At 38.3% G+C, this 23,819-nt stretch overlaps 4 protein-coding genes across 5 annotated transcripts in view; 3 read left to right on the forward strand and 1 right to left on the reverse strand.

Annotated features, from left to right (window-relative positions):
* The first annotated feature begins 264 nt into the window (after positions 1 to 264).
* On the forward strand, positions 265 to 4,956 carry LOC128357566 (outer dynein arm-docking complex subunit 1-like). The gene is made up of 13 exons (XM_053317929.1): positions 265 to 380; positions 719 to 908; positions 1,002 to 1,121; positions 1,284 to 1,397; positions 1,936 to 2,003; positions 2,102 to 2,277; positions 2,636 to 2,761; positions 2,847 to 2,929; positions 3,086 to 3,254; positions 3,802 to 3,980; positions 4,237 to 4,322; positions 4,459 to 4,546; positions 4,930 to 4,956. Exons 1-13 carry the CDS (start codon positions 265 to 267, stop codon positions 4,954 to 4,956), a joined length of 1,542 nt encoding a protein of 513 aa, XP_053173904.1.
* An 814-nt stretch (positions 4,957 to 5,770) lies between these two features.
* Positions 5,771 to 10,751, reverse strand: LOC128357004 (putative oxidoreductase YteT). The gene is made up of 14 exons (XM_053317223.1): positions 10,334 to 10,751; positions 9,930 to 10,038; positions 9,479 to 9,563; positions 9,303 to 9,376; positions 9,114 to 9,173; positions 8,777 to 8,884; positions 8,475 to 8,531; positions 8,204 to 8,334; positions 7,900 to 7,954; positions 7,508 to 7,600; positions 7,271 to 7,405; positions 6,684 to 6,785; positions 6,270 to 6,431; positions 5,771 to 5,980 (listed from the first exon to the last, which is right to left on the reverse strand). The coding sequence occupies exons 1-14, from the start codon at positions 10,345 to 10,347 to the stop codon at positions 5,852 to 5,854; spliced, it is 1,314 nt and encodes a 437-aa protein (XP_053173198.1). The 5' UTR covers positions 10,348 to 10,751; the 3' UTR covers positions 5,771 to 5,851.
* Positions 10,752 to 11,882: 1,131 nt separating this feature from the next.
* Positions 11,883 to 15,999, forward strand: taf10 (TAF10 RNA polymerase II, TATA box binding protein (TBP)-associated factor). The gene is made up of 5 exons (XM_053317013.1): positions 11,883 to 12,279; positions 12,785 to 12,942; positions 14,031 to 14,095; positions 15,581 to 15,695; positions 15,833 to 15,999. The coding sequence occupies exons 1-5, from the start codon at positions 12,147 to 12,149 to the stop codon at positions 15,920 to 15,922; spliced, it is 561 nt and encodes a 186-aa protein (XP_053172988.1). The 5' UTR covers positions 11,883 to 12,146; the 3' UTR covers positions 15,923 to 15,999.
* A 732-nt stretch (positions 16,000 to 16,731) lies between these two features.
* The window catches only part of ppih (peptidylprolyl isomerase H (cyclophilin H)), a 199,262-nt gene continuing 192,174 nt past the window's right edge, over positions 16,732 to 23,819 (forward strand). For both annotated transcript variants that reach the window (XR_008321202.1, XM_053317016.1), the window contains exon 1: positions 16,732 to 16,887. Coding sequence is in view for 1 of the 2 variants with exons in the window: in XM_053317016.1 (XP_053172991.1) it covers positions 16,822 to 16,887 (66 nt within the window). In the remaining variant the exon portion in view is untranslated. The remainder of the gene's footprint in view (positions 16,888 to 23,819) is intronic.

The raw sequence follows: 23,819 nt of genomic DNA on the forward strand, positions 1-23,819 counted from the left end.
AATTTTGTAAGTTAGTAGTTCCTTATTCATGTAGCATGCATTCATATTAACTTACAGACTGAACCAAAAATAGAGGTAGTGATGTTTGCATTTTTGCGTAACAATGTATATCACTTGAAGGACCATGTTGCACAAAGTAAATTCCATGATCATCTGATAGCTCTCACACACCACCCGTGATAGAAAGTGACTCCCATCTGTCTGTGCCATGATTCAAAACCATGATAAACTGTTGTAATGAAACGGGGCAGGCAGCTTACAGCCATGTGTTTTAATGCAGCTGAAACGGACCTGAAGAGACTGCAGCTGCAGTATCGCAAAGCAGAGGAAGCCAAGCGGGCCTACTGTGTGAAAACCCAAAGACTCCTCTACAGAGACAAGTAAGCCCCTTCCTCTATTTACCAATACCTGCCAGCTCCCAAGACTTTTACCATCTTCAATGTTAAGTTAACATATCTGATACATTTAGTAAAATTATGTAACCATTCATGTCTCCATTAAAGTATGACAATGCAATGCAGACTGTCAACTGAAAATGGCCAATATTCCAAGACAAAGTATCTCTCATAGCTAAGCTAAGCTGCTTTAGGTTGTCTTGTAGATTCAAAGCATAAAGAGTCAAAACAACAATTAATTCTAAAACTAATGAGATTGCTGTTGCTTTTAAAGGCATCTCCTCTGTTCTCATATTTGATTTGTGTCTCTTTCTCGGTGGTAGACGAGAGATCCAAAGGCTCCAGGATGAACAGGAAGAGCTTTTATGCAGTCTCAGAGTCTCTCAGAGCTGTTTTAACCGTCAGAATGATGTTAGTGTTGTTCAAGATCTTACTGCAATGTTGGCCTCTGAAGACAGAATAGATGAAGAGTTGGAAGAAGAAAAACTGAAAATAGCATCTTTGAAAGATCAGGTGAAGTCTGTTTTTCATAAGACCACTGACAGCATGCTGCACAGTGAATCCCTCTTGATTTTCTAACCACAGTTGACCTGACTTTGTTTTCAGATTTTGGAATGGGAGAGGAAGTTGGCAGGACATAGTGAGGAAACTGTACACCGCAGTTATAAATCTGATAAAAACCGCTTACGAAAAACCACCTACTCAATGGAAAACAAACTGGACAGGGTTAGTGTCGCCCAGAGAATCCACTTTACCACACATTCAGATTTTCTTTTTTCCTTTTTTTTTAAAGAAGAAAAATTAGCTGATCTTCATGCTCAGTCTCTGGGGTTTGTGTAATTTTATGTTACACCTGTTACTATTAAAAACCAACGTATTCCATTCTAGGGTCGCAAATGCTTCAGTCAGCTGATGACCAGGAATGGACAGTTGAGGGAGGATCTAAAGATACTGCAAGAGGAGAAGAAACACTTTCTACGTGTTAAATCTAAGCTGGAACATGTAAGTTCAGTTAATAACAGTCAGTTCCTAAATTTCGCCTTATGTGACCACAAAAGTCCATCTGCACTCTCTGCGGCCTGCAGCTACAGCAAGATATTTGTGTGATTTTAATAGTTGTCTACTCAGATTGTGCTTTATTAAATGTGTGCATGGACTGTGAATCTGAAAGCAGAAATTTACACACATAGTTTTTTTCTGTGATGTGACCCCAGGGGGGCTCTGTACTATTTGACAGGTGCAGGGGACGAGAGACTGTCTGTGTGACATGCTCTGATAACTTCTTCCTGTCCTATTGACAAACATGAACGCCCCCACCTGATTGTCTGGAATAGTATTGTGTGGCTTGCTCTGAGCCACTGTGTTTACATGCCCATTTACAGATCCAGTGCTGTGTTTAAAGACTGGATTTTTTTTTCAGTGCTCACACAGAATGGACAGCTAGTGGACCATATGCTGATGTGAAATCTCCTTTTAAAAGGGGATTATAAGGAAAATATTCAGAGGCTTTTGCTAGCTAACTGTGTGTTATCTCTCCCAGGAGCTGCATACAATCCGCAAAGATGTTTGTAAACTGAGTACTGAATGCACTGAAGCCTTCAGTAGCAGGTAAACCATTCTGCAGTACTATAAATATAGTGGCCCACTAGGCACAATTGTTTGGTTATTACCATGTTATTTTGTTGTATAATTATGGTGACCCCTAGTGTGAAGATCCAGGAGAAAGAGAGGATGCTGAGAGACCAGAATGGAAAAGAAAAGGCTCATTACAGGAAAGAAAAGAGCAAGATGGAACGAGAAATCTTCCATTACTCTAACTGTGAGGCTTTTCTGGACATAAAGGCCATTGCACGTGTCAGCCTGGACTCAGACCATAGAAATGGTGACTATGCATCTCTCACACAATATTTTGAATCCCTAAATGCCCATGAGAACTGATGAACTCCAGTTGCATATTAAAACAATCACCCGCTATCTACTTGGCATCAACTCAGCTCTACTGACTTTGTGTAGTAGACAGTTTAACCTTTTCCACATGGTCAATACAACTATTCCTCATTATTGCTGCGATGCTCAACAGCATTTTGAGGTCCTCTTGTCATAAATTACAGAATGTTTCATTCAAATGACCACAGTCCCTCCAGTCATGTTTTCAGACTTTATGTTTTGACTATCGGGTATGACAGGTTACGTATGCACCATGCGGCGTATGAGTTTGACTTTTACATTTGTCCCCATAGAGGAGCAGAGCAAGCAACTGAAATGTAAGGAATGGGGACTGGAAGATTTTGAGGATGCAATTGAAAAAATCCTCAGAGAGACAGGGGAAAGTGACCTGGACAAACTAGTCAGGAACTTCATACAAAGTAAGTCTCTATTAAAAAATACTGTTGCTGTGGAAGTTCTGCTTTTTATCAGTAACCAAAATATCTTGTGATACATTTCCATCAGTGGAGGAGCAGAACTACACTGTACTGAAGTTTGTTAACTATCAGCACAATGAAGCACAGACCATTCAAAGGCAGATATCTCAGGTTAGTGTGTGTGTGTGTGTGTGTGTGTGTGTGTGTGTGTGTGTGTGTGTGTGTGTGTGTGTGTGTGTGTGTGTGTTGAGATAGTAATGACATAAAGAATGACATAAAAACTTCATTGGCCTTGTATCCTGTTCTCCATTATTTTTTGGACTGAAGCTTTGTAAGCAGATGGAGATATTTGTGGTTGAGAACCAGCAGCAGCTTGAGCAGCACCAGTCTCTTCAGAGCACAGTTTTAATCAAGCAAGAAGCTGTTAATGAACAGCTGGAAGTGTATCAACAGCGTGTCGGGTTCATGGAAAAGCTCCTCGATCAGCTCAAAAAAGGTACAGCACAGGGCATCCTGCATGACATCATCCTTTTGAACGGTTGGCACACGGAAAACTGTATGATGAAGTTAAGCAATTTTTATCTGTCTTTGTATACTAGAAAGTATACATAATATATATTTCAACTGTATACAGGATATTCATGTTTTGGTGTGCATACAGTCCCAACACAGCACTGACAGACTGCAGTGTAACTGTTGCTTTGTGAATTGGATGTAGTGTATAACAAAGTAAAGGGAATTTTGTTCCACAAGAGAAATGTCTTTGGAGTTGAGCTGTCAAATAAATTTAATCTTTCCTGTAAAATGGTAAAAGAGTAGTTATTTTCAGTATGGCCTAGTTCCAGCAGGATTTTCTGCTTTCTGATCATCTTATGTGATGATTAACTGAATATTTTTGGCTTTTGTACAAAACAAACAATGTGAACACATCAGCTTGGATCTAAGGACATTGTGACTCCCTGGCACTTTTCTCTATGTTTTGATCAATGGAGAGAAAATCCTTGTTAGTTTCAGGCCTACATTTTTCTCACTTCTTTTTCTAGGTGTTAAATCATTGCTTCAGATCAGCCATGACAGCTCGGAGATCTGTGACAAGCTGAGCTCCTCTGATGGAGTCCAGGATGAAAATATCACAGAGTACCTGAGAATGGTGGAGGACAGAACCAATGAGCTTCTTACTTTGCAGTCCTATCTTCTCTTCCAGGAAAACCTCAGCCAGTGGGTATGTGGATATGAAACTCTTCATCAGTATTGATTATATACTATCACAACAGCCAGTACAGACCAGATGCAGACATACAGTAGTATTTACTTTCTGACATCTATATGCTTTGATCTTTCAGCCACCTGCTACCTCCAATCCCATTGCCCATCATATCTCATTGATCCTTCTGTATCAAACACATACTGAGGAAAGGAAATTGCATCAGGAAAACTGATGAAATGATCCATTGCTTACTGTACTTTCTCACTTCCAGGACACTGACAGTGTCATTGCTGAGCATCTCCTGGGTATAAACCCCCCAGTAAACCTGACCACAGCAGCTACAACCCCTGCACCTGAGTAGGTGTTTTTTAAAAGAAAAATATCACAGCCTGTAAGCAATGACAGAGTCACAGTCAAGATGTTGTTAGCTTTCTGGTTCTGGAATGTCTGATAAAACTACACATATAAATTTAAAATATCTTCAATACCACAGTAACGACCCAGAATCAGTGGAGTCAGTGCTGCTGGAGATGAAAGAGCCAATGAGTAGAGATGATCTCCTCACACTAGTCAGTAAGAGGGTGAGTATAATGAAACAATTAAATAATGTATGTATACCAAAATCTGGAGTCTTTTTACATTACTGTTCATATAGAAGTTATGAATCTGTGGTAGGCTGCTTGATTATGAAATGTAACTCCCATATCTATATACACAAGGATTAAAGCAAGACAAGATTTGTGAGCCTGAAAAATTGTCCATGAGGAAATGTGTAAAATGAATTGATTTAATAATTATATAAGTTTAAAATTGCTCAGTGCCTGAAATCAGGCATGGTGCCTGAGAACTTTAACCCCTGTATACATCTATGTTTAAAACTATCATCTAGTCACTCATTTTATTTGGTTTATTACTTTTGCCAGCAGAATGAGAAAAAGTTGGGTTTATCTTGTTTCCCCGTCAGATTCAGAATGAGAAGACGACAGACTGACCTGATGTGTACAGCTGGTGCTGCTCCTGGGATCTGCCATCAGTTACTCCCAGAGTGACAGAAACATTTTGAGTTTGTAGCCACTTAAAAGTCTGGACTGAGCTTTTAAATCCCCAAAAGCTATATTAAACTGTATGCTTTAAGAAAAATACAGCATACATCTGTGTAGATAATGTAACTAATATTTAGACAGACATGAATATATTTTGAGGCATCAATATATTAGTTATTCAACAGGGAATAATCTTTTTAATGTCACATGTAACTTTGACTTAATAGAAGTGTATAGTAAGATTAAGTTAATGGACATATAATAGATAGTTAAATGGTCTAATTTATCTTGATGTGTATTGTATGTGAATGTACATCTGTTTTATAGTAAAATGTACTTGTGAAAAATGTACTTTAATAAAGGAAGATGAATGGTTTTTCCACTCAACATTTAAGCTGTGAACATTATTAGAGGCTGGTCAGCAGTCCTGAATATACTGAGATATATAAAAGTCATGTTGTGTGGGATGACATTAAGACGAATTTTAATTCAGCAGATTCACAACTTTTCAGTAGAAATCACTCTTATGTATGTGTTACATGAACACTTATGTAACACATACAAGAAATTGTAACATGAAAAATGAACAAACATGTTTACATAGTACACAAAATTAAAAAAGTGAGCAGATTCACCCATTTCACCCATACACTCTGTCTCTCTCTCTCTCTCACACACACACACACACAGTAACACACTTAAAATCCCTGAGCTGTGTGAATTACATCATCCTAATTAACCTTCAAGATTCATTTGTCAGTCTAATTGTTTCATTAATCAGTCAGATATCTTTATAGTGTTTTAAGATGACATCATTTTGTGTTTAAAATGCTTTTTAGTCATCTAGTTCTGTCTTGTGTCACCACAGTACACCACTCTGCTCTCCAGTCGTGAACGCTCAGCTTCAAACACCAGCAAATGGCTCATCAGCGTCTCCTCAGGACCCGAGCGGATCAGAGATGGATTGTTGTTCTGCACACACACACACACACACACACACACACACACACACACACGGTTAATCAACTCTCATTAACCAAAATGTCCAAATCAAATACATGAATTTAGTGTCAGTGCTTCCCCTACAGGTACAATATTTGTTATATGTCATTGTGATTGAACATCTGCAACTACAATTACAACTTAACTGTCCGTAAAATAAAAAGATTTAAATGAAAACTGTTCAAATAATGATCAATCAGAGGAGCTCTACAGGAAACTCTATATTAACAGAAAGTAATAGTCATGTATAAGCTCTCACCGCCACAGCAGAGATAAAGGCGTCTATGAGGTGGTAGTCTGCTCCACCATGTCCACTCATGCCAAAGTGTCCGGGAGCGTTATTGTGTGCTGTGTGTTTAGTGGATTTCTGGGTTAGAAAGTCAAACACTTGAATCCCATGACCGTCATATGACAGTTCCCCCTGTGAAGACAGCAGTGTTTAAAGTTAAAGCTTGGCAACATATATGACAGTGTTTGATCATATAACATGATACAGTGGTTTACTTTTTTTTTCCTAATTTAAAAAGCTACATTATGAAGGTAAAGTGTTTCATCATCATCCCTCCTGTCTACAAACACTGTTGATTGGGCAGAATGAGTTCATCTTGTAGCTCAAGTATCAGCCCCTCTTTCCTCTTTTTGTTCCTTCAGTCCACATTCCTTTCAGTCCTACCTTGCTGCCATAGACGGTTGTTTTTCGCTGGCATATCTCCTCAGTGAACGCCACCATGGAAAAGGCTGCAGTCAGACCTCCTTCAAACTCCATGTTAACAACCTGAACAAGACAACAACAGTGGAGATGTTTTAGGATCATAAACATGAAGTCTGTGGCTGCACAGTAGTGACACACAGTAATCAGCTGCTTCAGATGATCTGCTAGATATATCAGAGATGTTAACTGAGCTGCATATTCACCAGAAAACCATCCAACACAAACACAAACTAATACTAGCTTGTTATTTTAGCTGTTTGAGAAGAGTGGAATATTATTTGATATTTTATGGTTTACTTTACTGATTTCTAAACATGTAAGGTCACTCTTGGGTCTACATACTAAGAGTTCATTTTGACCAAATATTTGATACCACTATGGGTACTGGTGTGTCACTGATGGAATTTGAGTTTTACGTGGATTTAAGCAAAAACAAAAGTTTAAGGGTCAGAAAATGATAGTAAGCTGTGCCGTATAGATTGAGACCGCGACTCAAACGGACTTTGCTCTCTCAGCCTAAAACTGTTACAGCACCAGAGTTTTCTAACCTGATTACTGCAGACATCATTGTCACATTCGTAGACACAGCGGCCATATGGTCCAGTCCTCAGTGCCTCGGTGACTGACTCGATGTCTGGGAACGAGCTCGGACATATGACTGATACAGGCCAGCCGGTGTGACCCTAACACATCAACACACACACACACACACACACACACACAATTTTCAATCTGTGGTCAAATTCAAAAGAGAATTGGTGTAAATAATGTGTTGAGGTGTTCACCTGTTTCACTCTGTCCAGGTAGATTTTGCAAGCTGAGTAAGGACACGTTGCTTCTACTGAACAATCCAGACAGCGATCTGCAGCACCTGCTGGCTGATCAAAACAAAAACTATCAATGCGCATTTTATATTCAGGCTCAGTGTGTGTGTTCTGTTAGCAATACTACAGAAAACACTAAATAAACACATAAACACGACTCAGCACCACTACAAAAGGATTTCAGTGCTGCTCCACACAACATTCATAGATTTACAGTAAAGATAACTTTCATTCATAAAACAGAACAAAATACAATTAAAACAGTTTATTCATGTCTGCAGTGGCTCCTCATGTCCTTTGTGTTAATGGTGATTTCTTTGTACTGGGCCACATACAGTGAACAGGCTACATACCTTGTTTTCTTTGCTGAAGTGGCTGACAGATCCAAATGATGACATTTTCACACACCTGCCAAGTACAAAGTGTGATGTTAATGATTATTATGAGGAAAAACAGAAATGACACACAGCAAACAGTCCGCCCACTAACGAGGCAGAGACTGGGTAAGGGGTCTAGTTTTTATTGGCACTGTTTGGATAGAGGCATCCAACAAATGATGCTTGATGTCAGTCAGCTGACCAACAAACTTATTTTAGTCAGAACTGCACTTCACATCTGAACATCAGATGAGCTTGGAGTTTATATTTGATTATTTACCTGCGTCCTCCGGCCCAGTGATGTATGAGGTCGATGTCATGACAGGATTTGGCCAAAAGAGCAAAAGAGCTCTCTTCTTCATTCCTCCAGTTTCCTCGAACGAATGAGTGAGCAAAGTGATAAAACCCAACCTGGAACAAGAGGTTGATTCTACTTTTTAACACACTGTATAAATGTAACTTTCTATTCACTTAAGCTTTTGAACTGCATGAAGAAAAGAAATCACTACGAGATATGAGGATTTACAATATTAATTGATTTCTGTTATTACCGGCTCAAGGTGCTGAATATGGATCACATCACCAATGACACCAGCATCTATCAGCTCCTAGAGGGGAAAAAAAATATTTTTAAAAACCAAATCCTCACTACAAGAAATATAATATACCAACAGAAATCCAACTTGATGAAACTCAAGTCAAACAAACTGAACAGCTCTATTTGCAGGACGATCAGCTGATCTTGATAACGCGGATGCTGTATCATGCTGATTCACTGTCTGGTACCCAAATTGAGATCTTTAACCCCAAAGTCCTGACTCAACACTGAAGGAAACAAACAGAAACTGTTCACCTTAATCTTGTGGATGACGGGATCATAGCGGAGAACATGACCCACTGACAGCATCACACCACTCTGTATGCAAGCCTCCACAATCACTGTGCAGTCTTCAGCAGTCGTCTACAGTCACAGTAAAACATTAATGTGCAACGTGAGCATGAATGTCTCACTAATGCAATCAGAGAAAGACCTTTAGTATTTTAGAAATGGATACTTAAAGATGAGAAAGTATCAATGTACATTTTTTTGCATGTGATGAAAATACAGAATTATAATCTGTATAATTAATACCATCAATATCAAAGTGAACGTTGTGCTTTATATACATAATTATTGACAGAGCACTCACTGCCATTGGTTTCTCCAGCAGTACATGGTAGCCCTTCTTTGCAAAGGCCACTGCAGGTTCCTGGAAAACACAAACTAGTTTAATCTGATGATTATCTACAGAACAATGATCAAGTTTCCAAATAATTCAGACCAATAAGTGAGAACACAAACAACAACACAAATACAGAATATACATCAATATATTTACCTTATGAAGGCGGTCTGGAGTGCAAATGAGCACAGCATCTGCAAATTTCTCTCTTTCAACTATACTGTGCCAGTCTGATATCAAAAAAAGAATTGAATTAACTTAGAAAGCAGAAAAGCAGAACATTACATCAGAACTATTTAAATGCTGTTTTATTATTATATTTTAATGCTCACCTTCAAATATGTTTTCATCTACAATGTTGTGTTGCTGTTGAAGTTTAGTGCGAGCAAATTTCCTGGGATCAGCTACTGCAACAACCTGAAAGAGTGAAGCTGAGTAAATGGTGGCTGAGCAAGTCTCTGTTAAAAATGATGACTTAATACCTGGACAATCATAACATTTAGATAACAGTGGAAATAGAAACCAAATCCTCTATGTAGTTAGCAGTCATGGGACTATTTGAATTCACTGTCTGTATGCTTAAAAGGAAATAATGAAAGGAAATGCTTGAACTCTGACATCAACTTTAAAAAAAAATTACATTCTACATGTATTTTTCATTAATGTCTCATCATGTATGACTTGACTGACAGGAATTGGATCAATGCAGTCAATGAAGAAAACCATCCATAATAATGACTGTATGACTGAGTCACCTTGTTGATAAATGCAGGCTGCACTGACCTTCATGCGTTCAGGGTGGATGGATGCAAACTGGGAGTAGATCTCCCCTCGACTGCCAGCTCCCACCACGATGACCCGGACACAACAAGTCATTCTGTCAGCCTGTGAACTTTGACACGCATCAAAACTTTAAGACACACTTGTGTTCAGTGGCTGATAAACACTCTACATGTGATCACTTCTACAGTCTCCCATAATCTGGTCTATCATTAACTAGGCCAACATGTCTAGATATGGATTATTATTTGAAAGATTAACCATGTTAACACTTATTTTTCATTCACAAATGAGCTGTTTTAAGATCCTAACAGACACAGTATGAGAGCCTAATAAATGTATAACCTAAACATGTTTTCTGGTAAATAAGATCTGTCATTTTATGTAATTGCTGTTTGGTTCAGTACCTGGTTTGTCCCATACGACTGTCTACCGCGTTGGTTCAGTTTCGTCTACACACGACTTAATAAACATTGGAGTCCACTGAATGAGTGACTACAATTCAAGAGCCTGCGACAAAGCTACAACAGTGAAGCTTCACTTCCTCGAACAATAAAACAAGCATAAAGCAGTCAGACAGCTGCCTGACGCCCCCTGTTGGACAGTGCAATGCTGCTGCGTTCAGGGCTCCTCGTAAACTCGTAATTCCTGCTTTAAACATCAGAATTTGTGAGATGGTTAAAGGGAAAATGCACCCTAATATAGATCTCACATACCTGGGAGATTATCAGACATCCAAGTAATAAAATACAGAAGTACTGAGCGTCTGGATTTGGTGTTTTTAAGCCTTTTCACAATTCATCCAATCAATTTTAGACCGTTCAAGGCGTTTAGCACCCAGGACAACATTTTAGCTATCTATGCAGAGGATTGTGAGGGGTTGTTTAGTTCTGTCTCTTCCATAGTTTGTCTTTTGTTATTCATATGAGAAATGTGAAGACCTACAGGGTTAACACTTGACATAACTGATAAACAGATAAAGCGTAAAGTAGCCCTAATCCCATCATACGTGTGTATGCATCAATGAATCTCCCGTTACGTGTTACCTGTTACCTAATTTTTATATAGTATACAGTTTTTGACAAAACTGAATCTAATCTAAAAAATGAAATAAATATTAACCAAACAATGGCTGTAACCACGCGGTGTCTGATCATCCACAGTGTGCAGGGATTAATTAACTCCAGCAGATGGCAGTAATGCCTCCGGTAAACCTCAAGGACGACGAAGATTTTTATTATACATCCACGACATTGGTGGATGTATAATAAAACCATCCATGGTGATATTCCATGGCAGAACGTTTTTGTCTGTTGCCTCACAAATATCCGATCACCAATAAGATAAAGGAGATGTTCATTTTACACACAAATTCTACCCTGTAAAACATTTTCTTAAAAGATTTACGAATGATATTAATGTATTTTGTTCATTTTGTTCCGCACACATTATTTTGGCACTGTTACTGTGCCAAAAAGTGTAGACTCTTAATGTTACTTCATATCTGATTTTGCTGTATACACATGGACTGTTTGGGTTTTTTAAGTTACAACAAAAATAATGAGAAATACGCTTACATGATCAATCTAAGCCTATAATTATGTCAACCATGTTTCATGTTCATAAGTGAATGTTTGCTAAAAAAAAAAAAAAAAAAATCTCTTCTCAGTTTTCATAAAGAATGTGAGCAGACAGACTATTAAATATTGCACTAATAAGGCTGTAAAATGTTAGCTATAGTGTTGTTTTATTCATTTAAATGTATTTAATGTTTATTAGTCATTCTAATGTTTTCTCAATTTCTCTTTATGGTGTGCTGTGTTTGGTTTACGGGTTTACCTATGCAGGAAACATTTCAAATTAATAAAGTTCTTTTTAAAAAAAGAAGAAAAGTAATCCATTAAGGATCTTCGGAAATGTTCGGCTACCTCCGTTAAGTCCGAAGCTGAGGTCACATGACGCGACTATCTGTGCGGCGTGAGCTTTCCGCTGTACGGTAGCTACAAACATTACTGATGCTAGCTAGCACATGATTCTGCAATTTTCACATCTTCTGAGTTACAGGAGTAGCATTACCCACAACTTACGGTTTTGTAGAGGAGTGTCGAAGAGCTACACAGGACGGAGTCGCAGTTTTGCTCGTATTTGGGCATTTTCGTGTACTAGCTAGCCAAGGTTAGCGCGTTAGCTGACGCTGCAAAGAACGAAAAAAACATCAACATGAATATTGACAACGCTAATCAGTCTGTTACTACTGGAGTGGCATCTACGACGTCTTCAGCTTCCAGTAATTGTATCGCAAATGATAATGCAGCAACCAATGTCAGCAGCATCCCGTCTGTCACCACTAATGGTAACGTTGCGTGACTTCGGCTAATGTTATTATCCATGTTGCTGTTTCTCGACACACACTTTAAGGTAGCGTTGTTTCTGTAATTATAGCAGGTTAGACCAGAAGATATCTGTCACTACAATAATGCAATAAGCTAATCATTTTATGTGGATCATCATGTGCAAGAATAACAACAATAATATTGACAATAATAAGTTTATTTATATAGCAACTTTACAGAGTTTACAGAGTGCTGTGGCAGACAAAACAAAAGCAGGGCACTCAGATAGCAATATAACAGAGCGAAACAGTAAGGGCAAAACAAAACAAAAACAATTCAAAATTAAGGCCAAAGATGAAAAAACAGGGTTGTAAAATCAAGGTTTGGAACCTCACAGTGCTGCAAAACACCTCTTTCTACAAGTAAAAACTGTAACCCCTCCTTATTTGTGAAATGCAGCAGATAGGTGTAAATGTTTGTTTCTTTACTTAAACATGAAGGTCATCTTAATAATGTGTCTTACAGCTTCAGCCTCAGCTGCCATGGTGACACCATCATCAGATGTATCTGTCTCCAATGGTGTTTATGTTCCTGGTGGCATCACTAATGGAGATGTAAAGCCTGCTATATCCACCACTCCCCTGGCTGATTTCCTCCTGCAGTTGGAAGAGTACACTCCCACAGTAAGTTTTGCCCATCGCTGTGGCTGTGGCTCAGGACGGTTCAATTCCCAGCTCCTCCAGTCCACATGTCGATGTGTCCTTGGGCAAGACACTTAACCCCAAATTGTATTGTATTGTAATGTATGAATGGTTAGCTTCCATCTGATGAGCAGTTTGGCACCCTGTGTTGTAGCTCCTGCCGTCAGTGTATGAATGTGTGAGAATGGGTGAATGAGATATGTAATGTAAAAGCGCTTTGAGTGGTCATAACGACTAGAAAAGCGCTATATAAGTACAGTCCATTTACCATTTACCATCAGTGTACATCACTACTACATTCACAGATGGGAGTATGTTGTTGGAGAACTAAGTAAATTATTAAGCTCTTTAGAGATGAACTATGCCTCGCCTGGAAAATGGATGAGATCAGTCTGCTGCAGCAGGAGGAAGTGACAGAAAACTGCAGTCAAATCAGTTCGTTTTCAGTGGCCTTCACATAAAACACTAGAAGTCACATAAATATTCAAATCCTGTTACGGAAGTGGTCAGGGGCAGCAGAATGCCAATTCTGTGTAGGCCTGGCTCATTTGACACCAGCCTATCAACAGAATAGTGGTTATTAACTCAGCCACCCAAAGTAGCTTGTCACTATCAGCAAACTTCATGGACATACAGTTAGGACACTATATAACTGTAAACTATGCAGAATATGTCTGTTCTTGATGTATCCAGTCAATGAAATAACTCAAAATTCAAAGCACTCAGTCACATTGAGGAAAAAATCCTGAAAATCCAATATTGCAGAAAACTTGCAGGATAATTTACCTTGTAAAGCAATTTACAATATTCTGCTGTCTCAGAATAAACAGCCTCTTACAGTTTCTCCATACACTGTGCAAAAATGAGATTTCATTATTTACCAACCCCTGTCCTCCCTAGAGATGTTTCCATCAGTGGTCAGAGAGTGCACTAATGCTCTTATTAGATTACTTGGCTTATCATCACTGAGTAGCAGACATACAGTTATGATGATCTTCATAAGTAAGTCAGCAGCAGTGAAAGCAGACGATATGAATCTTGACGACTCTTTTGTCAATATATTTTTTCAGATTCCTGATGCAGTTACAGGATACTACCTCAACCGGGCTGGCTTTGAAGCTTCTGATCCAAGAATGTGAGTAATATAAGGCAGACTCTATGAAATATTGGTTATGTTTAAGTTTTAATGTGAGTGAGTGTGCTGATACCCATTGAACCAAATTATTTTAATGATATAACTGTGAACTCTGCTGTGATACCAGCTCTTGCACAGGATTTAAGCTAATTTAACCATTTTTGACCACTCAGGAATTGATAAAAATAGTAAATCCTTCCAAATATTGCAATAAGACACGTATATCCTCTGAATGCCCTTGGTCTCTAGTTTGTGGTTAAGTTTCATGAAGCTGTAATAATCCTAGAGGTCACAATAAGTCATTTTATGAAGTGAGGTCAAGTTTTTTAAAAATGGTCTCACTACAATGAAATGGCTTCTCTAGGGACTAACATCATCACACATGAATACAACTAGTCTTATTGAATCCATAAGTTTCTCAGCATTTCAGTCTTACGCAATTTATGCAATTCCAAGACAAGACAAAATTATACATTAATACTGCATGCTTTAACAGCATGGTTTTTGTCCAAAAGTGGGCATGTTTGTAAAGTGGAGACTCATAGAACTAATTTTCAATCAGATATTTCAAGGTCAGAGTTCAAGTGACCCCTTTGAAAATTGAAGGTTTTAGCCCAGTTCCAGACAGGCTGTCATGACAGGGTTGGTACCAATGGATGTCTTAGGTCGTCGTACCAGAATATTCACATTGAGCTGGCTCCAGATTCTGAAAGACTTATATCAGTAGAAGATGCTGGCAAGAGGTTAAAGACCTAAAAAATAATTGTAAATAATTAATCAAAATAAATATTAAGTTAAAGTGCAGTGCATGATCACAAAGCCCTCTGTTGTATGTTTGATCAAACTGAGACAAGGCAGAGACATGCCACATCTTGAGACAGAAGAATGAGGAATTATGGTCTGTCAGTGTAATTAAATAAGGAACTGGATCCAATTATTGTCTTTAGGTGATGCATTTTCATTTGAAACCTGCTCAACATGATTCCATATGCTTATCTGCACATAACAACCTCATTGTTTGAAGTCATTCAGGTATTAGTTTGGAAGATCATGCTGTTTATGTTTATTTTCCTTTTTTGACTGCAATGCATTCCTGACTTTGATCACATGCGGGTTTAAAACAGCCAAAGTGCTGCTATATATCTGTACACACTGCTACTGCTGCGCTCAGTATGTACTCTTACACTTAGCAAACCATTTATTGTGTAACCTTTGTCACAGTTGCTGTTTGGATTCCTTTCGAATAAAAATGAGACCTAATGAATTCTCTGAACCTACTCTGCCACACTTCGAAAATAAGTCAACAAGTTTTCCAGTGAAGAGACAATGTGTATCATCTTTTTATTTGTCTGAATGTGTTAGGTGTATAATGTTGAATAAAACATGTTTGGTTTGCTTGTCACAGATGTAAGATGTGTTTGTATAAGGCTGGCTCTGTACAGACAAAACATACCTCAACAATTATTTTAACTTTCATTTCTTTAGAATCCGTCTGATCTCCCTTGCGTCTCAGAAGTTCATTTCAGACATTGCTAATGATGCGCTGCAGTACTGTAAAATGAAGGGCACTGCCTCGGGAAGTTCAAGGAGCAAGACAAAGGTGTGTGTCTCTCATTTTAACATATAAAACCTCCATACAGTATTTGACAGTGCTTTTAATAGATTGTGACACAGGTTTGTCCATGTATTTAAATATTTCTGATCATCTGACCTTTTTTTCTCCTCCTAAATATATAGGATAAGAAGTACACTCTGACTATGGAGGACCTGACTCCTGCCCTCTCAGAATATGGTGTCAATGTCAAGAAACCATATTACTTCACATAGAGCCATCTGTCCTCAAGGCCTTTTGCTTTAGCTTGTTTTACATCCCTGCTGACCTACTAGAGTGTTGACTTTTTTTTTTTTTTTTTTATCATGGGCCTTTAGTACAGCTTTGACAAATCTTTGTAGTCACTTTGCTATTTGTTCTTTTTTTGTGGAGCCAACTTTGCATTTTGTTAAATTGTAAAATTACATTTTCATTGTGGAAATAAAACCCTTAATAAAAATCTTGGTGTCTGTGAGATTGAGGCTTAAGTGTTAGCAGTTAAGACTGTGTGGGTGGAGAAGCTGCACTGCTGGAAGGAGTTGTACAATATCTAGCTCAAGATTATATGCTTTAGTTTTACTGACATTCTGAAGAAGTAAGGGAACTTGTTTAAATATTTAAAGCAATTAATAATAAATAATTATTTAATAAATTAAGCTCCTTAACAAGGAGTAAACAGTCACTTATTAAGGGCAGTTGGGAAGGTTTTAAGATATGAAGGGAACCTAATGTGAAGCTAGCTATTAACTATTAACTTTGCTGATGGACTGTGAACTGGAGGGCATGTGTTTTTCTGGGCATTATAAGCAACTGTTGGCACAGTAACACAATTTAGATAAAGTTACAGTTGCTGACTTTACAAGCTCAGTCTATCAGCACAAGTACACATAAAGCTACTAATGATTATATAAATGTCGGTTTATTATTATACACTTAAGACAATTATTATCCAAACGTTTGCGGTAGCGCTTTTTTTTTGCCATGCCAATATTTTGTCCCTAACTGCGAACCGTAGCATGTCTCTCCTGAGCCACCGTAGGTCCTTACACCGCATGCGCAGCTGGATATTCAAACTTGAATATAATCGGGCGAACAACTTATTTATTTAGACTTTAAACACGGGGAAACTGCCACAATGTCTGTTCAAGCAACAAATCCCAACAACCCGATTGTTTTCTTCGACATTACCATCGGAGGGCAGGTGAGTGAGTCAGGATCGTTACAGCAGATAACGTCGAGCTAACGACAACGCGTTACCAAGCTCGCAAAGTCATCACTTTGTAGTCAAAGATGGGACTAAATCAACTATTATGTCGCTATTTAAATGACTACTGTATGCACATGTAAATGCACATGTATGATACATAAAACAATGCAGTGTTTTGTAGCAGGTTTAATGCGGTGAGCGTCTTGTAGTGTAATTACGGTGTTGAAATGGTGAACACGTTTTTACACTATGATAACGTTAAAGGTTTGTTCCCAACAAAATAAGACTTAGGTGAAGTGTGAGGTCGTTAGGAGGGCTGATCTGACAGTTCAACATGGTCCATTATAGAGTTTACTTGGTCAAACATAAGAACAACAGTGACAGAAAATGAATGGATGTAATAAGATGTATCAAACTGTCTACACGGTAGCTACTGCTGGGTGAAAACAATCAAATATCACAATATGTTTGACTAAATACCATGATATAAGTATTGCAACAATATTATAAGGATGAATTGCTGTGTGTCTATGCCTTTCAGAAAATATTTACATGATGAGATTTTTGATAACCAGTTTGTATCACAATATTAATATGATATTATTATAATATTATTATATATCAAGATATTGCCCAGCCCTACTGCACAGTAACATTTATTTTTAATTTTATCAGCAGCACTTTTGATAAGCTTACCTGGGGCTGAAAAATGCAGTGAAATGCATTTCATGGCCAACATGAGCTGAACCCACCACATGACTGGAAACCTTATTTTAAGAAATTGGGAAGTTATTAATCAAAATCTCATAGAGGCCTTATCAACAACTTGTCACTTCACTTTTGGAAACCTTGCATGAATACATAGGGCTGAATGTGTTGTCTTTAGTGTTCTGTGTGTGGTAGTTGTATACTCTGGACTGTAAAACAAAATCTTGCATCACTAGACCCGAATGTCTGCATTGCAGTACATATTTATATGCACTGGGAAATGTGGATCTGTTAAGTAGAGGTGAAATAAGCCAATTGCCAGTTTTGAATTATGTTTACTTCTGGGTGAATGAAAATTACAGACAGGTGTGGAGAGAAAAATCCAAATATAATATTAATGTGTTTATTTCAAACTCAAGAAATACGTTCCTTCTATTGTACAAACTCAAGGCAAGGCAGCTTTATTTATATAGCGCATTTATATAAAGACAGATAAAAGATCCCTTGGAGTAGAGCTGCAATGAATAGTCAATTTTGTAATTTTTAAAGAAAAATAACCCCAATGACAAATCAGTTAATCAAGAAAAATATCCTTAGTCTCAGCCTTACCCTGGTGTAACATCTACTAATACAGACAAGAATGTTGCTGTTTATATATTTTAGTGTTTTTGTTTTTCAGATATTAAACATTCCAGACAGATTTTATATTACCAGCTGAGGTTGCTACAGGTGAAAAGCTTATACGAAGCTATAACTGTCCAAATGAGTCAAATCAAATAGATATCTTTCAACATTAGTCTTTTAATTGCCAAGGCCCTTTTTTGGTTACTATACTTTTACCACAGCTCAACAGAGAAACACTGTCAGAGGAAACACAAAAAAAAGGACTTTGATGCCAAAAAGACTGTACATGTGTCACATATCCACTTTATTGACTCAAATAAGCTTCAGATAATATTTTCTGTGCATGAATGCAGACAGTGTGGAGCACTGTTGGCAGTGTGTTCATCCCTGTATTGATAGTTCTTTTTATTAACATACAACAACTAAATCCATATTATTGTTGTTTTCTGATGCATATAGAGGTTTATGTTTGTATACTAGGGGTGGGATGGTTCACAAAATCCATGGTTTGGTTCATATCACGGTTTTGAGGTCACAGTGTTCGGTTTGGTTTATGTTGTTCTTTTCTGGGGTTTTTTTTACACTTTATTTCTCATATTTTTTAAGAGCAAGAGTGTGATAAAGATCAATAAAAAAAATCCTAAGTAGTTTAACACTAACCAACGGCTGCAGGTGGCACCAACTCACGAACACACAAAACAAAACACCCTATTCAAATGGACCAATTTGCTGCACAATGCTAAAACACCTCAAGGCAACTCTAAAATAAAACTTGTAACTTATCCCAGGCTACATTATATAGCCTATTTCAATAAGCACATTGCAGGATAAAAGAGAAAAACACCTGCCTGTGGCACATGGAATGATGATGATAATAATAATAACAACAATAATAATAATAATTAATAAAAATAATAATCCCCTTTGGAGATCAAGGTCACATGTCAACATAAAAAGGGGTCATTTATTTGTAACAGATCAACCGCTGTGCTAATAATAAAAGGCTGTAAATATTTACTTTGTAGAGATATTTTAGTTTCAGAGATGAGTCCACACCTTTGTGTATCCTACCATTTGTGTTACTGTGTAGTTTGGCTGTGCTTTTCTATAATCAACTTGCATCTGGAGATGGTGAGTGCTCTCTCATGTCAGTAGCTGCCGGTGTTCGTACTGTTGGAAAGCTTGGCACGGAGCAGAAGTCTCCATCCTCCATAGGTCTCACGTGTAATAATGTAATGCCCCTGCCTCGTGCCAAATGGAAAAAAAAACTAAAAACCTACGTTGTGTGTGTCATGAACTAAACCAACTGAAGCAATTGTGCCAAATGGGACCAATTTTTTAAATGAACCATTCCACCCCTATTATATATTGATATAAGGCGACGGAGGAAGAGGTTGAGAAATCAATCCTGGTACTAGCTCTTCTGGAGCTTTGAGTCATGCCACTTGATCTTCATCAGCAGATTGAACTGAATTGAAGCAGAAGTTCTTGAGTATGGAAACAGCACCAGAAGGTTTTCTGGAAAATCAAGGTCAAATACCAACAATTCAGTTAACACAACATTTCCTTCAACTTCAACTTTATTTATATAGCAACCACAGCTGAAACCAAGTGCTGTACATAAATAGATAAAACAACACAGGAACATAAAAAATTAACAGGAAATAAATACCAAAATAATTGTTGTAAAAACAATAAAACAATAATTTAAAAAAGCCAAACCATAAAACACTAAAACAGGAGCAGAGTCTCATCCACTTCAAGTCCAATATATGACAGATAACACTTGCTGGTGGAGCCGTGAGACCTAAAGCATTTGTGTCCAGTACTGTCAGTCAATTTAAGTTTCTCAACACAATGCTGGATCATTTTCATGAAGTCTTTATTCACTTCCTTATAGTATGGTTTTCACTTGCTGTTGCCTGTCAGGTCTGACAGGTAACACATTTCTATTAGACAAAAAGAACTGTCTCGCTTCCCTTGTGACGGTTGATGAGGATGTTGTGTTCCTCTGCTAAGATGCCAGTAAAGATGCCATAAGCACACATTTTCTGGTAGATGGCTGTACGGCCCCAGCACCTTGCTCTTTGCCCAGAATATCGCACCCACCATTAAACTGTTGGTGCACTCCAGCCACAGAAGATTAACAGAGATGTAGGCAGGTACCCCTAAGCCAAAGACTGTACAGGCCGTCGTCACAGTGAGGTAAGGCATCCAAAATGTGCTGAAGCCCAGCGTTAGACTGAGCCACAGAGGCGGTCGTGGCTGGAGGAGCCCCTCCAGATAGTTCTCCTCACCTCTTTTTGTCTCATCACAGGGCATTGAAGTGGAAAACAAGTCGCTCTTTTGGTTCCCTGGTTTTTCTCTTGCTTCAGACAACCTGTCAACCTCGTGCACCCACTGAGGAATTTTTGACCAAAAGGGCACCATTGCGATAATTACTGCAGCGAAAATCGCCAAAACGAAGTAGGTAATGAGTATTGACTCGTCTACTTCACACCCTAGAGCCTTTGTCCCTGTCATGTATTCCACTTCCATCAGCTCGCCGTGGACAGAACTAACAGAGTAAATACCAGCTACAATCCACACCAGCAATGTCAAGACGACGTTCCTCAGGAATTTGCAGAAGGCCCTCTTGTTGCCAATGCAAGTGTCTTCCAAACAGTAGTCCAATAAACCCAGGAGCATCATTGGCAGTGGCAGTGCTGCATATGTTGCTGAGGCGTAAGCCAGGAGGAAGCAGGTGGGCATGAGAGACCTTTCAGGCCCAAAAAAGCACACAGTTACCATAAAAGACGCCATCACCATGTCAGCCAGGACGATGGACAGGCTGCACATGTTTAAAAAGGAGGCATTCAGCTTCCGGCAGCATGAGTACAATACAACTACATCCAGTCCTAGCTTGAAAAGTATAAGTAACAGATACTGCTTATTGTTGTCTGTATGACAGCCAGACTTCCCCTCCCATTGCTCTATAATGGCCAGCATTTTAACAGTGGTGATAGTTTGAAGAGATGCTGATGGCTTGAGCATATTTATGTTGTTGCTCAGTTCAGTATCACGATGCTCCAGGAAATACTGTCAAAGAGAAGATTAATATCGGTTAGGTATTATGATGATATTCAAATAATAGACTGATGTAATGTTAATAATTAAAAATAGTGCCTACTCTGATGTGCCTACAAGCTTTGGCTGGTCACACATGAGGAAATGCCCTTTTTCCTTGTGCCAGTGACTAGTTCAAGACAGGCATTCAAAGTGGGGGAACCTTTCCTTAACATAATGTCTGATTTGGAGGAATCAGAACAGTCTGAACTTTAGTACTTAGTTCAGCAAATAATGAAAAATGCCCGTTAACATACAGGTGTGATAGAGGACTGATGCCTGGCTTTCTCCATATTGCAAACCTCCCATCTTAACTGCCTTGGTTTGAATGCATTAGTACAATTTCTCACCACACAGCACACTTTGTTCAGTTGAACAAGGTGTTGATTAGTGGTCATGGAACAGAAAGTAAATGAGAAATAATGGCGCAGCAGCAAAAGTTTCATAGTTTAAATTCAAACTTTTACATATTTTTTCCACAATCTTCTGTAGATAACAAAATAAACATAAGGCCTATGTCATTTATTGTAATATAACCTTGACTCATTGAATACTGCCCCAACATGAGGAGGAGCATTAAAACTAAAGTTGCTCCATGCTATTGGAATAATGAATGGTGCCGTAATCAAGACTAATAAACCTCACAGATCTTCACAAACACAAATGATTAGCAGTCAAACTGAAATGTTGTTGACATAACTTTCCCTCTGAACTTAACAGTCTTATAAATATATTTTATTCTTCAACAAATTAAAAGAAATACAAAAAACTTTAACAAACTCACCTGATGTTTCAACCCACTCGCCTGATGGTCTCTTCCTTGCTGAGCAAGAGCAGAAACTGAAAGTAGTTCACCATTAACCGCTCACCATTTTTCACTTTGGAGGCATATCTAAAATAGAAAGATAACCACTGTCACTCTGTTAAAATACAATACACTTACAATAAAAAGTTTAACACTTGGACATTTGCAGTGTTTGTTCCTGCAAACAGATTCATTTTGGCTTTTATCATTGTAGATTAGAGACACTCTGATTCTCAAGTATGTTGTATTTAAATTAAACATATCAGGGCTCCAGACTATCTTTTCTTTTACTAGGAGAACTGTAGCTTCTAACTGAAAATGCAGAAAATGTAGGTGCACACCATAAATCGACCTGCAATGCAATTATTCACAATGTTGCCCATATTAACTGTATTACTGACACATGCTTTGCACACCTTACAGAAATGACAAAGTGTTTATTTTAAATTCAAATAATATCGTGATTGATATTTCTTACATGATAATGGATTCACAAAACAGAATATCAATATACGCAGGAGGACGCAGTAGACTACACAGCAGGAATGCAGCTTGTTGTCATTGTTGTGTTTGTCAAACGGCTCAAATATAATATACAGATATAATAGGCTACAGAGAGAAAACACTGCTGCTCTGTCACTGATAACTAGATAGCTGCGCACCTTTTATTACTATCACAACGTGTGTGTGTGTGTGTGTGTGTGGAGACTCAAACTTCAAAAGTCGCTACAGCTGTCAAAGCCGATTGACAGCTGATCCGTCATTAAAAGGATTCGAGTGACACTTCGGAAGAAACGACGTCTCATTTCTTTAAAATCATCTCTCCTCTCGTGGTTTTTTTCGTCTCTCCATGCATTCACGGTGCACGCAATTGAGGGCAACGCAGATGCAATTTAATTTAATTTTTTGAGTTACACCAGCTCCCTTTAAAAAAAAAAAAAAAAAAAAAAAAAAAAAAAGTTTGCGCATTTGCCGGTCTCACACGTGCAAGTAGTTGAAAATAATCGCACTATCTCAAGAAACTTATTCAGAAAGAAAGTTATTCAAGGCAGCTCTTTACTCCAAATACCTCTACAAATAAAAAAGAAAGCCACTATGCGAGTGGAAGTAGCTTGTACCTGTACATGTAGGCTTGTTGTCGTCCTGAGCGCTTCAGCAGACATTCATGTGTTTCTCTCTCACACTGTAATGCAACTTAGGGGCCCAGCATTCATCCTGGTAAGGTGTTTGACTGTTGTCAGGTGGGTCAGTTTCCGTTAGGCAGCTCATTATGGCTCCACCTTTTAATTGTGAATACCAAAAAAAGAGAGAAAAACTGTTGGGACACGCCTTCTGTGTGTGTGTGTGTGTGTGTGTGTGTGTGTGTGTGTGTGTGTGTGTGTGTGTGTGTGTGTGTGTGTGTGTGTGTGTGTGTGTGTGTGTGTGTGTTAAAGGAAGCTTGCTTGTTTTGCCTCTCAATTGCCCCAGGTGACTGCCTCTTGTTATGTCAGTATACTGGTCCTATAACAGGTAATCCAAAAGTGGAGGTAGCTTCTACTAACAATACTCGTTAGATGAAACCACACCTTGTCATTGTTGTTTTTTTTGTTCATCTGTACAATGTCCCTATACAATTACACTATGATCCCAAACACTGGCATGGTTGAATGATGGACTCCTAATGTTGCTTCTTAGTAATACTTTC

The sequence above is a fragment of the Scomber japonicus genome, chromosome 4 (genome assembly GCF_027409825.1).
Source record: "Scomber japonicus isolate fScoJap1 chromosome 4, fScoJap1.pri, whole genome shotgun sequence".
NCBI classification, from domain to species: Eukaryota; Metazoa; Chordata; class Actinopteri; order Scombriformes; family Scombridae; genus Scomber; species Scomber japonicus.

Excerpts from the sequence above, each read along its gene's own strand:
- LOC128357566 (XM_053317929.1), top strand. The coding sequence starts at position 265 with ATGTGTTTTAATGCAGCTGAAACGGACCTGAAGAGACTGCAGCTGCAG. Across the intron at positions 2,004-2,101 it reads ACTGAAGCCTTCAGTAGCAG|TGTGAAGATCCAGGAGAAAG; the intron begins GTAAACCATTCT and ends GGTGACCCCTAG. Across the intron at positions 4,547-4,929 it reads TCACACTAGTCAGTAAGAGG|ATTCAGAATGAGAAGACGAC; the intron begins GTGAGTATAATG and ends TTTCCCCGTCAG.
- LOC128357004 (XM_053317223.1), bottom strand. Across the intron at positions 9,174-9,302 it reads CTCCAGACCGCCTTCATAAG|GAACCTGCAGTGGCCTTTGC; the intron begins GTAAATATATTG and ends TGTGTTTTCCAG. Across the intron at positions 7,955-8,203 it reads CACTGGGCCGGAGGACGCAG|GTGTGTGAAAATGTCATCAT; the intron begins GTAAATAATCAA and ends TGTACTTGGCAG.
- taf10 (XM_053317013.1), top strand. The coding sequence starts at position 12,147 with ATGAATATTGACAACGCTAATCAGTCTGTTACTACTGGAGTGGCATCT. Across the intron at positions 12,280-12,784 it reads CCCGTCTGTCACCACTAATG|CTTCAGCCTCAGCTGCCATG; the intron begins GTAACGTTGCGT and ends TGTGTCTTACAG. Across the intron at positions 15,696-15,832 it reads GTTCAAGGAGCAAGACAAAG|GATAAGAAGTACACTCTGAC; the intron begins GTGTGTGTCTCT and ends CTAAATATATAG.